A 17,574-nucleotide genomic window follows, 5' to 3' on the forward strand; every position below is an offset into this window, starting at 1 on the left:
GTCATGAATGATCAAAACATAACAAGCATAGAGCAAAGGAGAAAATCCCTAAAAATTGATGAAAGAAGCATATATCAATTAAAACGAATTCAAATACATGAGAGTTCACAAGGTTACATCATCCCCCAACAACAAATTGAATTTAGTTCCCCTTTGTCATGGAGAAACTAGATGAAAAATGGAATTAGAATGAAAGATAAACCCTAAAAACCGAGGAGGAGAGCTTCCACATCCACTTCTGCCTCTACAGAGTTGGAGAAAATCTGAATTTATGTCAATTCTGTCAAAAAGATACTCCCTCTGGGACGTCCAAGTCTTTATATACAGCTGAATTGGATCATGGGTCAACGTTGACACCGCTCAGCGCCCCAACTTAGGGCGCCCAAGCGAGCTTGTGAAAGGAGTGCCGCTCATCGCCTCAGGAAGGGCGCCTATGCGTGAAACTTTACTTGAAGACTAACGTTCAGCGTCCCTGAAAGGGCGCTCAGGCTTGAATGCGAGACTCCTGCGCTGAGGGCCCTAGAGGAGGGCACCCAAGCGTCTTGTGACCTTTAGAAGCCTTCTCTTCTGGTGCTCTTTCTGTCCTTTCTGAGTTCCAACTTCTTGACATTTAACTCCTTATCCAATTCATCCCAATTTCCTACAAAATCAAGGGAGTTTAGTGATAAAATATTCAAGTATAACTTAAACTCTCTTATTCACCAAAATAAACTAAAATCAAGAGAACAAGCAAGCTTCTAAGTCAAAAAGGGTTCATTTATTATCCAAATTTAATCCCAAATAACGGTGAAATCAACCGTTATCATTTTGTCATTTGTTTGTGCAAGAAACTATAAAACATATCTTTTGTTCATCATCAAAAACTCATATATGAGATGAGTTTTGCTATACACAACTCCCCCTATCAACATTCTCCCTCTTTTTTTATGATGCACAACAAGAAATTTGTTTTCTAGTTACTCTCCCCCTTTGGGCATTAGCAAAAAATGGTATAACAAGTAACTTGGAAATGAAGTGCTAAGAGATACATCAAAATGAAGTTCTTACATACCACTGATGAATGTAATTTAAAATATATTATTTTTGTTATTATTATTACTTTATCTTATTAAAGTTTTTTTATATAGCTAAGATATAAATTTTGTAAATTTATAAAATTAGGTTTTTTAAAATAAGCATTTATATAAATTACTAAACAAATATAAAACGTGTATATTTATGAACTTAAAATTAATTGAACAGACACACACAAACATATTGAAATACACACACAGACACACGCATACAAACACACACATACACACACATAGAGATACAAACACACACACAAAGACACACATATACAAACACACACGCACACATATTAACAAAATATTCTAACATGTTTATTATCCAAGGTTTAGAAATTATGTGTACCACAAACAAGTGAACTTCACCATTGAGCCTGACAATGTTTACAATATGAATAACATCATTATCATCATATAACAACCCCAATCTTCCTTCCAGAACAAAACCTCCTCCTACAAAATGCCACATCTCTTTTACTGCAACATAACTCATATCCTTAAGTATGCCTAAAATCTCAAAATAGTTTTATCTACCTAGGTCACATGGTCGTGTACTTGTTTCTCACTTTATTTGAGTGATCCATTATTTACAAACTCACTTCTATGGTGAACCACCACTTATAAAAGTCCTCATACATAAACTAATCTATATACATGTGTATATAACACTATCAAATATATATATGCCAAAAAAAACATATACTCCAATTCATACCACTAACGGATTGAAACATAAATTGCATATGAGAGACCACAACTTACACACATTTGCACATAATGATGGACTACCACGAACAAATTACATAAAAAAATTCTCAATCAACAACATTTAGAAACCAAATACCACAACAACACTATTGATTCTCCAAACACAAATCGCAATAGTAAACTAGTAAAAAAAGCCAAAGGACAACCTAACAACAACTGAAACTCACCTTCAATACAAACAACCTTCAATTCCAACGAAATCACTGTCACTAGAAGCGTAATCTTTGAGTTCCAATCTTGTCGTAATCCTCTATATATATCCTAATTTTTGCGTTCACGATCTACCAAAACCCATGTCTTTCAAATTTTTATGCTAATATTGTTATAAAGAAAACTACATATATATAAAATATAATATAATATATATTATAGTATAATATAGTATAATATAGTATAATATAGTATAATATAGTATAATATAGTACAATATAATATAATCTAATACAATACAATATAATACAATACAATACAATATAATACAATACAATATAGTACAATATGATATGATATGTGTCATATGTAACAATTACTAAATAAGCATGTCAGATCATTATATCATTAACAATTTTAACAATGTTAATAGTTAGGACCTAATTGAAGTGTCAGAATTAATATGTTAATACCAATAATCTCTTTCTTTTTTGTTTTGATTAATTAATTAAAAGAAAAAACCAATTTGATGTTATCTTGCTATATTTACAACTGAAAACAGAGATGTGACTACGAGCGGGTTATTTTTGTAAATAGTGTCAAATTAATATATTAATATGTATTTTTAATTTTAAAATAAAAAAGCAGTAATTTCTTTCTTCTCCGTTTTGATTAATTAATGAAAACAAAAACCGAATTAGATCTTATCTTGCTATATTTACAACTGAAAACGGAGATGTGATTACGAGCTGGTGCGCGGCCATTGCTTCCGCCATTCTCTTCTTCATCTCTTCGTGTTAGGGTTTTCAAAGTTTGACTTTCCCTTCGTTTTTTCTCACTCGCTACATTTCTTCATGGTCAATTCATTTCCCAAACCTGTAATTAACCTTATCCAACGCAAAACTGCAGTTCCTTTGTAGTTTCTTTAGCTAATTTGAGAAATCCACGCCATTCGACACGGTAGGACACTGTTCTTCGCGAGAAGCTGAATATGACGAGGAAAACGAGTAACTGTGCCATATGCGATAATTCGAATCAAGCTTCTATTTGTTCTATCTGTGTTAACTACAGGTTTTCTTTAGTGCAATTTTTATGTTATTGCGTTTCGTGTATTTGATTGGTTGATTTGTTTATTTATTTGATTTTGATGATATTTTTAGGTTGAATGAGTATAATACTTCCTTGAAGTTGCTGAAAGACCGTCGAGATTCTTTGTACTCAAAATTAAGCGATGTTCTTGTCCGCAAGGTTTGAATTACGGCTTGTCTTGTAATACACTAAATGGCATGATTCTAGGTTAGTAGATATTTGAAAATTAATATGTTCCTCTTCAATTTTATTTTAAATGCATGGAGTGCAACAAAATTTTTAAGCTTAGGGGTATGGGAATGTGCAAATATTAGATGAAAAAGAGTAAAATAAATACATCAATGAATTATAGGAGACCTTTAATTCAATGGTGGAAGCGAAAGGAAGAAATTCCCTAGTGTACATGATGCATTACCTGTACTATTGCAGTCATATAGGACTTCACTTGCATTGGTAGAAACCACCCCTGCCGGTATTTTGTTTGACAGTCTTATAGGATGGATTGTTTAGTGATATTTCTGTTTTGGGGTAATTCTGTTCCGGTTAGCAAAGGAACAATATTTGGGGGATGGCTGATTCTTTTAGAGGGGAGTGTGGTTGGCTATATTTTTCCTTTGTAAGAATATTGGGATTATCCTTAGGATCCGTTTGTGGATATTTGGACCAAAAAAGATTCCTCTCTTGCTTCTCTCTGGAAACTTGTCCTCTTGTCTCTCTATTTTGTATTTTCATTCTATGTGTAGGCACCTTTGATACACATTGTATCAATGGTGCTTTCATTGAGAGAAGCTTGTCCGTTTGCATTTGAGTATAAGAATGATACACATTTTATCATTGGTGCTTTTATTGAGAGAAGCTTGTCCATTCACATTTGAGTATAAGAATGATGTCACAGCTTCTCGACATCCTTGAATGTGGCCTCACTGATTAAGCTTGCAATCCAGTCCCATGAAGCCACCATCATTGCACAATTTGCAATGATGAAGTCACACTAGTTGAAGCTTGACTTCTTTCTCCATTATCGTTGACCTCTCATTCTCTATTTGGACCATTGCTGATGAGATGTGCACAACATGACTCTTGATTCTCATTTCCTCTCCTAGATCTCAAACACAAAAATCAACCACTTTAATGAAACTGTACATACCAAATGATTGGACCTTCCCTCGTTCTCTGGAGAGGATCATGTGGGAAGGCTTGTGAAGGATCATGTGTACTTCTCCATCTAGGATATGCCCAAGAAATTGGTAATGCTCCTACTCCCAATTACTCTTGTTGCAATGGGTTCTTGTTTTTGAAAGTGTGCTCCATGCAAGTTCTACCTTTGTTCTCACTCTTTTAAAACTGCATAATGCGACGTTTGTTGGAGGACATTATGGTTTTACTAAGACACAACCTTGCTGCTGACTTCTTTTGGAAGGGAATCAAACAAATCATAATGACACATGTGCAAGTATGACGTTTGTTAGTGTAACAAATATTGGGTGATGTCTCGTACTGGGTTACTGCAACCTATCCCATTACCATCCCCAATGCTGTTTGGGTAGATATTTTCCCTTGATTTTATCATCGGTCTACCATAGATGAATTTGTGATGATACTAGCGGTCGTAGGCATATTGCCCAAATATGTGCATTTGCTTTCCCTAAAGCATCATTTTACATAAAGGTTTGTTGCAGAAGTTTTAGTTCGTGAGGTAGCTAAATTTTACGGTTTAGGGGCCCCTTTTTCTTGGTTAGCTTATGGAGTGAATTATTTCATCTCCGCAAACAAATCAACTAAAGGAAGTGGTGAATTGTTGTTTGAATATTTCTGTGTTGCTTTTACTTTGAGCAACCAACCAAATGGTACATATGGCACACTTGGGCTGAATTCTAGTACAACAACTCTTCCCTTACTGCTACAAGTTCAACACCCTTTAAAATTGTTTGTGGCCTCCACCCTTCATAACCCAGTACCCTTTAAAAATGTTAAGAAGTAGACTTTAAACCTAACTCAACTTTACAAAGTCGGCTTATAAGGTAAGGTTTGCACTCACTTATATACTCTAAATTGACCTTATCTCTAGTTGATGTAGAACTTCGAACACATCTCCGCACGCCGAGGTATATAGCTCTAACATAGCTCTGATACCATGTTAAGAAATGGACGTTAAGCCTAACTCAACCCCACAAAACTGGTTTGTAAGGTAAGGTTTGCACCCACTTATATACTCTAAATTGGCCTTATCTCTAGTCAATGGAAAACTTTCAACAATATATATATATATATATATATATATATATATATATTATTGAGACTGAATAAGAGAAATTATTTTTCTTCTAAACTTGAGAGGTGTAAGTCAAGCTTTGGCCCTGTGAGAAATAGAGAAGATTGGGAGAAAATATCCCTTGTGTGTTTTCTATACACATAGGGTAATTTATTTATATTGTAAGGTATGGGCCAATGCCCTTAATACAGAATAGGTTGAGCCCAAAAACACATCTTAACATCTAACACTTCCCCTCAAGCTAGAGCATATAAATCATATGTTCCAAGCTTGTTACAAAGATAATCAATTCTAGGTCCTCGTAAGGACTTAGTGAATATGTCTGCCAACTGGTTGCTTGAGTTAACGAACTCAGTCTTGATATCTCCAGATATGATTTTTTTCTCGAATGAAGTGACAATCAACTTCAATGTGCTTGGTTCTCTCATGAAAGTCAGGGTTAGAGCTAATATGGAGAGCAGCTTGATTATCACATATAAGTGTCATGTGAGTGACATCTCCAAATTTCAATTCACTAAGCAATTGTTTAAGCCACACAAGCTCGCAAGTAGCTGATCCCTTAGCTCTATATTCTGCTTCTGCACTGGACCTTGCCACAACACTTTGCTTCTTACTTTTCCCTTGCGATCTGCATCGCCACCATCCATTCCTATTGGTCATGTTGTCGGAGTTGATTCCGGATGTCCTCTTTCAATCCCGCAAGAAAATATCCTAACAGCTGCTCGTCCGACACCCTCTTCGTTCGACCCGCCAATATCTTGAAGTATTATACATACTCGTCCACCATCCCCGTCTGTCTCAATGCCGTCACCGCTCAACAATGGTTCCAAACCTTATCACCAGGGCTTCCTTCAAACAATCCCATGAACGATTCTTGGCTTTCTCCTTCCAAGCTCTGAACCAGTAGCCAACACTCCCCTCCATGCTCACATACGCCAATCGTACCATCTCCTCTTATACTACTCCTTGTAATTTGAAGAATCGCTCTGCCAATTGATCTAGTTCAATGGATCTAATCCTTCGAACACAGGCAACTCCACCCTCTTCCTCCAATTGAATCGCTCACCTTCTCCGCCCCCAATTTCATCCTCGCGTCTCGTACTCCTATTGGTGTTCACAGGCGCCTGACTGCCGTCGGATTGTTCCCCTTGGGTGCGGTGCCGTCCCCCCAATAATCGCATCACTTCTTGAAGATCTTGGCGGATGACCGCCGAATCTTGTCTCAATGCCGCGGTTTCGACCTTCAATCCGTCTACTGCAACCTCCATCGCTTCTAGCCGGCTCTCCACCACGTTTAGGTGTCCCTCATTTCTCCCCTCCATCTCACCGTTCTCTCTCAAAAGGATCCGGTAGGTCGGACCAATTTGTTAGGTTCCTGAGTTGGAAACCTGACTAAGGCAACCCAATCACTCACACAAAAAACAATTAACACTGTAAAAAGAATGGGTTTCTGTATTGATATTGAAAACAATGTACACTGATAGCGCTAATGGAGGCCTAATCCTCCTCTTAGCCCTAACGGAGGCCTAATCCCCCTCTTCTGGCCAAAGTCTAGATTTACAAAATAATACTCAATGATGCCCCTGACCACATAACTGGGTCTTATTTATACAATTTCTCCACCTTCTATCCTAAACCTATTACCCATTATATCTTCTTACCCTATATCCTAACATTTTTCCTTTGTAATAATGTTGGGATTATCCTTGAGATCTGTTAGTGGATATTTGGAGCAGAGAGATTCCTCTCTTGCTTGGAAGAGCTCTGCTCTCTGGACACTTGCCTTCTTGTCCCTCAATTCTGTTATTTTTTTTCTCTGACTGCAGTTACCTCTGATAGGCATTGTGTAATGCACCCCAGATTAAAATTTAATTCCTATTCCTGCTCCCAATCTATTAAGTTACTTGTAAGGGGTATAAATAACATGATTATTTTCTATTCGTTTTGCCTTATGCTCTGCATGCTTATGATAGTACCCTTTTTCTTTCTCCATGAATCTCGGTGCCAATTTTTTTTATTGCTTTCACCATAGTTGACTAATATGTAGTTTGGAATATACCATTGGTGGCTAATGTGCTATGCTACAACCATATATTTCTGCAAGGCACCTTGTGACATTGGTATTCAGTTGTTCTAATTATTTTGTTCATAATGTGGATAAGGGAAAGGGAGATGACCAGGCGAATTGGAGAGTGCTTCAAAATGAAAAGCTTGCAAGGTTGAAGGAGAAACTTCGTCGCAGTAATGAACAAGTTACTCAAGGTTGGAAACCTTTGTACACAATATAAATTTCTATAGATGCAAATTTCACTTTGAACCTAAAGTAATGTTTAACATCACAGGAAGAGCTAAGATAGATTCTGTGTCTGCTGATCTGAAACTTAAATATGGGTTACTTGAATCTGCCCTTTCTACGGTACTTCAGTTACTGTTTTTGACTTTACTGCACCAGTACTATTGCTATGATCATATGGGTATTCTTGGTCTAGTTTAATTTGAATGTATATGTTGATGGTGGATGATTTATTTTTTGTCTTTACAGTTGGAAAAGAATCGAGTGGAACAACTTGAGAAGTTCTACCCCAATCTTATATGCACCCAGAGCCTAGGGCATGTGAGCACTGTTTTTAATGGTTACTTTTAATATTTGGTATTTTTGTCTTGTGCATAGTACTGGTTTTACAAGTAAAATAATATGATATAAAAATTAGTATTTAAAACTGTTCGGTTTTTCCTTAAGATTTAATTACATGTCAAGGTTAAAGATTTATATTGGCTTGATGTTTTCTTTTTAAAGTCATAGATGGAGTATCTGTTGCTTTTCATGTAAGCTCGAAATTAACCATTATAAATTTATTTTGCAGGTGGCAATTACCTCTGAACGTCTTCATAAGCAGTCTGTGGTGATAAAACAGATATGCAAGTTGTTTCCACAACGTCGGGTAATATAAACCAATGATGATTGATTTTATTTTGGTTTGAACCAGTGAATATGTGTTTGATTCTTTAAGTTGAATTTCCTCTTGTGATTGTCAGTTATTGTGCTTACTTCTCGGGTAGAATACAGTGGGACTTGAGTTCATTACAGTAATCATATGCATTGCGGATTTGTCATAGATATTTGCTCTGGCAACTCACTATTTGTTCTTCAAACATTTTTTTATACCATCTTGTCAGTTTAGGACAATCAGCATCATCACCACATGGAAAATGGTGTATTTAAGCAGGTTTGGATGAATATGTGCGGCTATTATATTTTCACGGTTTCTTCACTGGTTGAAGCTGGAAGAGAGAGCCTTAGAGAGAGCGTTATTTCTAATTTAACATTTCTATACGTTTCAAAAGTTTGGTTAATTGAAATGAATTGCAAATTGTACGACCTTTTTAGATTTTTGTTTTCTTTTGTATATATTTTGCTCAAGGAAATAGAAGTACTAATGTTATGTCACTACAAAAACCATTGTTAAAAAATAAAGATAAAAATTTAAGAAAAACCTCCCTATAGGGGAAACTTGAGATGCTGGCATCTCTTTTATAATGGATAAGTTTTTGGTCTGAAATAATAAATTGCTATCTCTGTGATACATAATAAGAATGAAGTAAACTATAGCGTTATATGCTGTGTTATTATGCCCGCTTCAAACATTGCTGTGGTGTTTTTGTCCTTCTCTTGTCAGGTGGCCATAGAGGGAGAGATAAGGGATGGTCGTCGTAGTCAGTATGATCAAATTTGCAATGCACGATTACCCAGAGCACTTGATCCCCACTCTGTTCCATCAGAAGAACTTTCTGCTTCGTTGGGGTAAGCATTTTTTTTCTTTTGTCTAAGGTCTTATCTGCATGCATAGTGCATTTTTAAAAGTGAATTATATCTGGGGTAGACAACACTTTTGTTCTAAAAAAAAATTGTAATATATTCATGTCAATTAGAAAATTCCTTATTGTTGCTTAAATTATAAATTAGAATATTTTTTGTTACATAGTAACCTGTTATTTCCTGTTTGCATCTTGCAAAGCAGATACATGGTGCAACTTTTAAATCTTGTTGTTCACAACTTGGCTGCCCCAGCACTTCATAACTCAGGTTTTGCGGTAAGCAATGTCCGAGCAATAGATAAATGTTAAGTCAAGAACGTGTTCAAGATATTCAGGTCAAGCATTGTTATTGGTCATCATTATTTGATGGCCATTGAATGTTACAATAGCATTGAAATTTACGTGTTGAAATGTTGATGTGTTAACTTAAGGCATACTAACAGCAGACTTTTTAATGTACTTTTAACATTAGGTTCTCTCTACTACTGGTTAAAATATATTGGAAAGATTCAAAATCACGAGTGGAACTAATAGATTTCTTTGGTAAACGAATCAATCTTTCACTCAAAACAGCACACACACACAAAAACAATATATATTATTATTCTCGTAATCAAAGAATACAAATGTACAACACCCAACTCTCAAGGAAGCACTCTCCTTCCATATGAACAACCTCTTGTCTATACAACGAATATCAAAAGGTGATCCTGACACAAGATCTCCCTGCCTTCTTATAAAGGCCATGCTTTCTTATAAAGGCCCCCCAACCAACTAACAACTAATTCTTAATCTGTTTCTTTCTATCCTGCACACATTATATCTTATCATTACATCCCGCTGCAGAACAACCTTGTCCTCAAGCTTGGACCGTGAAGCTTGATCTCATGGCTCATCTTCATCAACGTGTTATCATATGAAGGGAACCTGTAGGATACGTAATTAATCACGATCACAGTAAGTAGAAAAGACAATGACTGAATGATAATGGACAAATGAATCTCTTTTATTGATGGTAATATCTGAATAAACAAAAGTAAACAATAATTGGGAACATAACCTCTTTCAATTACTTGGGAGCATAACCTCCCTCACAGTGCCTATCAACAAAACTCAATAATCAAAATCATGCCCTAAACAATAGAATCTAGCTTTATTTTTATTAAATATTTCCCTAGAATATAATTCTATTTACTATAATTACTTATAATATTTCCGTAGGATATAGCTTTATTTACTATAATTAACTTATACTGAATATTTCCTTAGAATATGGCCTTATTTACTATAATTATTTCTAAATATTTCTCGCCTATCCTAACCGCTGTCCCAGTTAGGATAGTGTTCGGCTCCGGGAACAACCTCATGTCTATACAACAAATATCAAAAGCTGACTCTGACACAAGACTTCCCTGCCTTTTTATAAAGGCCCCCCAACCAAGTAACCAACTAACAACTAATTCCTAATCTGTTTCCTTCTATCCTGCAAACATTATATCCTATCACATTATATCCTAAGAACTCATTAAACAAGTGAAACTAGTAAAATTTTTGTGGTTTCCTTAATTTTTTAGCTTATAACTTTTCATTTGTATACACTGCTACTGCTATCTGCATAAAAGTATTCCTTTTTGAACATTATTGATCTTGTTCCAAATGCTGTCTTTTTGATGCAAGTATTTTGTTTTGATGCTTATAAGATTTTTAAGATTTCACCTAGCTGAAAGTTAACAGGAGTATGGGAAAAGAGAATCGTTTTTACATATTTTTGTACATTCTATTGAATGTACATAAAAACAAATTTGATATCTTTGCTAATGTTTAATATTAGTGGGTTTTGATGTATGCAAAATGTGATTAAGTGTTTAAATTGTCTAACATTTCCTATCCTTTAGTCCTCCAACTTGTATTCTCATTTTTTTTTTTATGAATGACCCATCTGTACTGTCTTAATGATGCACTTTATCCTTTTATTTTCCTATTTAATGTAAATTAATAATGTAATTTTGCAATTGTAATGCATATTTTCTTTTTCTTTGTTACCTCAGGGTTCTTGCTCTCGAATATGGCAACGAGATTCTTATTGTGATGCACGTCCATCCTCAAGGAGGTATTTTGGTCGAAAATATATTTGGATTGAGTATCAGGAACTAAATACTTTAACCTGGTATAATTTCTTTTCTTCAGCAATGAATATCCCCTTTTCATTCCTCGACAAAATTATTGCTCTACTGCTGGAGAAAACTCATGGTCTACTGATAAAAGCTCAAGCAATTTCGGAGTTGCTTCAATGGAATCTGTGAAGAGAAATCGTCCAGATTCATCTGGGAATAGTAACTCTAGCTATTCTTTAGCTTCTTCGCATTCTGTTCAAACACATAGAGATTTGCAGAAAGGGATTTCACTTTTAAAGAAAAGTGTTGCATGCATCACAGCTTACTGTTACAACTACCTATGTTTGGATGCCCCATCAGAGGGATCAACGTTTGAGTCATTTGCCAAGTTATTGGCTACACTCTCATCATCGAAGGAAGTTCGATCTGTTTTTTCCTTGAAAATGGCTCAATCTAGGTATTGTTCTATTGATTTAATATTACATAAAATGGACATAATCCATGATACTTTATATACTTTGTAGAAATATTAGTAAATATTTCTAAATTAACCTTATGTTGACATAATTTTGATGTTTTATGAAGCATTTTTGTATGAATTAATTACCACAAAAACCTTATCCCATTAGCGGCATTTTGAAATCTTAAAAAGCATTTGTACATGGATCACACGATCCGATTTTTTTGGTTTGATTAAAAACAAAATGGTCTGAGATATTGTTTATTGTGAAAACTTCCGCGTTTTTCTTGGTCTCCCTCTCCTTCTCACATGACTAAAATACATGCATCCTATTCTTCTCATCAGTGCTTCCAGTGACTTTTATGTATCCAAACCCAGTTAACTAATTTTCTATTGTTTTTCCTCCAATGGTACTACTCCTATAACTGCCATATACAATCATTTTGTGTACAATGAGATAATTAATCTATTAAATTGTGGAATTATGTAACATGTTAGGTTCCTGGGTCACAGTAATCAAAAGAACAAAGAAAGAATGGATTTCTGTATTGAAATTGAGAACAAAGTACACTGATAGCGTTAATGGAGGTCTAATCCCCCTCTTAACCCTATCGGAGGCCTAATCCACCTCTTCTGGCCAATGTCCAGATTTACAAAATAATATCCAAAACTCTCCCCACAGAATAACCAATAGTCTTATTTATACTCTCTTTCTCCCCCTAACAGCCTAACAAACATTCCCGCTCTTTTCTTCTATCCTAAACCCATTACCCATTATACCCTGCCACCCGATATCCTAACATTACACCCCGCTGCAGAACAACCTTGTCCTCAAGGTTGGAAACGGGAGGCTTGATCTCATGGCTCCTCTTCATCATCGTGTACTCATATGATAATTTTCTCTTTTCTTTGTCTTTAACATTTAGTATCTGATTTGTTTTCCTTAACTTCCCTTATACATCGTGAACGATTCTTGGCTTTCTCCTTCCAAGCTCTGAACCAGTTGCCAGCGCTCCCCTACATGCTCACATACGCTAATCGTACCTTCTCTTCCGCTACTCCTTGAAATTCGAAGAATCGCTCCGCCCAATTGATCTAGTTCAATGGATCTAATCCTTCGAACACGAGCAACTCCACCATCTTCCTCCAATTGAACCGCTCACCTTCTCCGCCCCCAATTTCGTCCTCGCGTCTTGTACTCCTATTGGCGTTCACAGGTGCCTGACTGTCGTCAGACTGTTCCCCTTGAATGCGGTGCCGTCCCCCCGATAATCGCCTCACTTCTTGAAGATCCTGGTGTGTGGCTGTCGAGTCTTGTCGAATTGCCGCCGTTTTCACCTTCATTTCCTCCCTTGACGACTCTATCTCCGTCTTTCGTCCATTCATTGACGGCTCCATTGCCGCCATTCGTTCCTCCATTCTTCCTTCTAGTGCGTTTAATTTTTCCCCCCTTCTTCGTCTTCGCTCTCGTTCCTCCCTCGAGGATTCCCTTCTCCTTCTCTGATTCTCATTAACAGTATGTTGATCTTCATCTACAGACCCTGGACTGCCTTCTAATCCCTTTTCCTGGTTCCACACCCTTCCTCCAAGAACTCGCAAGAGTTCTCTACTTTCCTGCCGCATTTCTTGCATATTTCTTCTCCATTCTACTAGCTCCCTTTTCTGTTCGTTGATCCTCCTTTCCCAAGAATTGTCCTTCCTTCCATGCTTCCCCCCTTTCTTGACCACTTCTTTATTCGTTCTGGACCCTTCTCCTAAGGAGATTCGGTAGGTCGGACCAAATTGTTAGGTTTCTGGGTTGGAAACCTAACTATCAACGCTCACAGTAATCAAAAGAACAAAGAAAGAATGGATTTCTGTATTGAAATTGAGAACAAAGTACACTGATAGCGTTAATGGAGGCCTAATCCCCCTCTTAACCCTATCGGAGGCATAATCCCCCTCTTCTGGCCAATGTCCAGATTTACAAAATAATATCCAAAACTCTCCCCACAGAATAACCAAAAGGCTTATTTATTCTCTCTTTCTCCCCCTAACAGCCTAACAAACTTTCTCGCTCTTTACTTCTATCCTAAACCCATTAGCCATTATACCCTGCCACCCCATATCCTAACATAACATGTCTTAATTATCTCTTTACAACTTTGTTCTATAAAAGTATTTGTAGTATAAAAGTATTTGTAGTTATTTAAATGTAATCCTTCCCAGTGATCTGGGATGGAGCTTCTAACTGATGGATGATTATAAGAAACCATGGACCGTTTTTGAATATACTTGATGTTGATAATCCGGATAGAGTATCTACATTTAATGTATATCTGTTTATAGGCAACAAAATCACTAATGTTGAGGAGACAATTTGTAATTAATGCAAAGCCTAAATAAACCGATCTTTGTGCTGTGGTTCTTTTAAACACCGTTTTGTGCCTATTATGGCCTTAATTTTCTCTTTTCTTTGTCTTTAACATTTAGTATCTGATTTGTTTTTCTTAACTTCCTTATACATCTAGCCTTTTATTTCCATGCATATTCTAGTCACCTCTTTTCCAGAATTATAATCCCTGAAGGAATGGTCTTCGATGTCTTTCAAAGCGATCGACCTGGGCTATAACGCTTGTCCTCCGACCGTTCTGTAACTCTCGATCGGCCTGGGTTATAGCGATCGGTCCAGGGTCAATGTAAAAATGAGGCCATAGAAGACTAGTTGATTCTGTATGAGGCCATAGACATTGATGAAAAATGAGACCAGTTGATAATTTTCTCTTTTCTTTGTCTTTAACATTTAGTATCTGATTTGTTTTCCTTAACTTCCCTTATACATCTAGCCTTTTTATTTCCTGTTGAAATTGGCTGTCAGAAGAACAAAGTAACCTGGGTGTTCAAAATTTCTGAGGCACTATTGTGTAGGGGAGCATGTGTTAGAGCTCCATCCAGATTCTTGAATTTTTTTTAAGGCTTCTTTCTCACTTTTGAAGGGTTCCTGTTTGGAGTAACGTTATGATTTTTACCCAAAGTTTGCTGCAATGTACTTGTTTAGAATGCAGATGCAGATAGCATTGAGTTTGAATTTTTCTCTCTTTTTTCCTTTGATTCAGGACACGCAAGCAAGTTCAACAATTAAACAAATCTGTATGGAGTATGAACTCTGCTATTTCATCAACCACTTTACTGGAAAGTGCACATTCTGTGCCCACAACGGTAGGTTCTCTCATCACTTCTAATTTGTGGGAAAACGCTGGCAGTGTTAATTGAATTTCTTATGCTTTAGTGCTTTAGATTCATCGGTACCCGTTAAAACAAGTGTCTAGCTTGGGGATTTCTAAGAATTGCTTGAAAACGAGTATAAAACTTTCTGGGTATAATTCTTCAATTTTTTCTTTTCAATAACAGAAATACTTCAACATTTAGTTAATACTATGTTTGTTCTAAGTTAATTTTGACATCCCTTTTAAGAGATCTACATCTGTATTGTCGAGTTAAATTCCTGATTTACTTACCTCGCGCATACCCTTACTACATAATTAATATCCTAACTGTTTTAAGTAACTTCCTAACTCCGAGCAGCGTGTCTTTCTTACACTCACTTCTATTTGTTTGTGAGGAGCTGGACTGTATCTTTATGTACAATAGTTAATCACTGTCCCTAAGATATTGCTTTCATAAGCAATATTATTACCTAGGATAAATGTATCCGGACACAATAATAACTTATATTTTCATATAGTGGACATTATCATTTTTATTATCAATATTTATCACTAACGGATTTTATTCTTTTCCCTATTTCAGAGAATTGAAAATTATCTGCCAAGTTCTACTGCTAGTTTTCTTTACGCCACTGATTTATCTGACGGCAAAAATGAGTGCCTTATTGAAGGGTGGGATATTGTTGAGCATCCAACTTTTCCACCCCCACCATCGCAAAGCGAGGATGTTGAGCACTGGACTCGAGCCATGTTCATAGATGCTAAAAGAAAGTGATCTTCATCTGCAACACACTTCTGGATTCTGTATGCCTCTTTCAACAATTTTTTTTTTTGGCTTAGTTGTTGACAAGATTGATAGTAATCCCACCTTTTCACGCAAGTGCATATTTGGTCAACACTTCATGAGAAATTATCACTTCGTTTTCTTTTTCTAGCTCTCTAGAAATATTTTGATTTAAAGCTTATTAACCCCAAAATAAACTGCTTCGAAGTGTGCTAAGCAGCACTGATATTTATTCATTAACCTATAGCAAAACACATTAAAGTTTCACGGTTGAGTTCCAAGTAGGAGTTTTTACTGCTTCATGTTATCCCCATTGCGTTTTTTCCTTTTAGGGTTAATATGCATGGAAGAGTTGATATATTGTAAGAATGCAATTGAACTGATGTAAGTTTAACTTTGAAAGGTTCATGACTGATGGATTCAAATTAATAAATGATTGATGTTGCCCTGAGTTTTAGCTTTAGCTGCACAAGTCAGCCATTTCATTAAAACTTTTAACTACAGACAGCCGCCACCTCAGTTTTTTGAGTATGTATTGTGATTCTGAAGCCTTAACACTCATAATTAGCGAATATTAGATTTTACATTGACCCTGAACCATGCAGCATTTTTCCATGTTCGAGTAGTTCTTATTATATGTAATACAATGAAAACCTATATTTTCTTTTTTTTACTCCATTGCTAATTGTAACTTATTGTACTTGTCAGGTTGAAGGGAATGATTTCACTCTTGTCAGGTAGCATGGTGTGAAAGGCCATATAAGATTCTTGAGGATTAATTTGTAAACTAATTGGAATATTTTAGTTGCCCTCTTGTTTTTGTAAATATGCATTATTATAGACTAATGATAATTATGTAAATATATATGCAAGGTTTATTAATTTCGCCAAAATCTCATCAGTAATAACTGATTCACTATTATAGTCTGTCATCATGGGATTAATTTGTAAACTAATTGGAATATTTTAGTTGCCCTCTTGTTTTTGTAAATATGCATTATTATAGACTAATGATAATTATGTAAATATATAAGCAAGGTTTATTAATTTCGCCAAAATCTCATCAGTAATAACTGATTCACTATTATAGTCTGTCATCATGATTTCACTGGAGTTGGACGCCTGAGTAGTTTTAACTGCTAGTGGTGAATCTGACTAGTTATCAGATTCACATCCTTTTTTAATTGTCTTTTGAAGAGCAACAATCAGCCTGTTATCTTGAACGTTTTTAAGGATCAAAGTCGGTGTAAATGCATAGTGAAAATCTGAAAATTATCATTCAAGTACTTCAGAAAATTTTGATTCAAACTTCGAGAAAAATGCTTAGTTGTTTTGCTGATCTCTAAAATATTGTTAAGAAGTCTTCGAATGATTTAAGTGTTGGAAGCTTCTCCGTACATCTGTACTAATTTCTCCACAAATTTCTCAATGCATCTCCACATTTTCTAAAAATTACAAAATTTCCAAAATTGCCCTTTATAAATAATAATTAATATAAAAGTAAATTTTTCTCTCTCCCTCTTTATTTCAAAACCCTAACCCTGCACCCTTCTTTTCTTCCTGTTGCATTGCATCACCATTCTGCACTTTTTTCTCCTCCTTTGCTTGCTTTGTTTTCTCTCAGTTTTAAAATACTTGAAAAACATTAGAAGGAAAGTTGAATAGTGTTAATAGAAAAATTCATTTTGTAATTCTTTTTATATAGTTGAATAGTGTTAATGAATTTTCTTTTTGCAACTCTTCTGATATAATACGTTGTCGAGTTTTGAGTTTTTTCAATAAATGCTTAGATACTCAACCTAATAAATGATTATAAAAGATACTTGCTTTTAACGTACTACTCAG

General features: G+C 35.6%; 1 protein-coding gene across 2 annotated transcripts; it reads left to right on the forward strand.

Moving 5' to 3' along the window:
• Positions 1-2,659: 2,659 nt before the first annotated feature.
• LOC124822273 (DNA-directed RNA polymerase II protein) lies at positions 2,660-16,720 on the forward strand. 2 transcript variants are annotated; one of them, XM_088102910.1, is made up of 14 exons: positions 2,660-2,799; positions 2,898-3,059; positions 3,149-3,236; positions 7,512-7,611; positions 7,692-7,765; positions 7,892-7,963; positions 8,214-8,291; positions 9,027-9,151; positions 9,369-9,441; positions 11,214-11,275; positions 11,353-11,736; positions 14,835-14,937; positions 15,529-15,749; positions 16,438-16,720. In XM_088102910.1, exons 2-13 carry the CDS (start codon positions 2,980-2,982, stop codon positions 15,718-15,720), a joined length of 1,431 nt encoding a protein of 476 aa, XP_087959036.1. In that variant the 5' UTR covers positions 2,660-2,799; positions 2,898-2,979; the 3' UTR covers positions 15,721-15,749; positions 16,438-16,720. The 2 variants fall into 2 exon arrangements, with proteins under 2 accessions (XP_087959036.1, XP_047150222.1); XM_047294266.2 differs by having other exon boundaries at positions 2,691-3,059.
• Positions 16,721-17,574: the final 854 nt, after the last annotated feature.

This window comes from Vigna umbellata, chromosome 1, assembly GCF_029865625.1.
Source record: "Vigna umbellata cultivar VRB3 chromosome 1, Vumbellata_1.0, whole genome shotgun sequence".
Taxonomy (NCBI): Eukaryota; Viridiplantae; Streptophyta; class Magnoliopsida; order Fabales; family Fabaceae; genus Vigna; species Vigna umbellata.

Excerpts from the sequence above, each read along its gene's own strand:
- LOC124822273 (XM_088102910.1), top strand. The coding sequence starts at position 2,980 with ATGACGAGGAAAACGAGTAACTGTGCCATATGCGATAATTCGAATCAA. Across the intron at positions 3,060-3,148 it reads TCTATCTGTGTTAACTACAG|GTTGAATGAGTATAATACTT; the intron begins GTTTTCTTTAGT and ends TGATATTTTTAG. Across the intron at positions 11,276-11,352 it reads GCACGTCCATCCTCAAGGAG|CAATGAATATCCCCTTTTCA; the intron begins GTATTTTGGTCG and ends TCTTTTCTTCAG.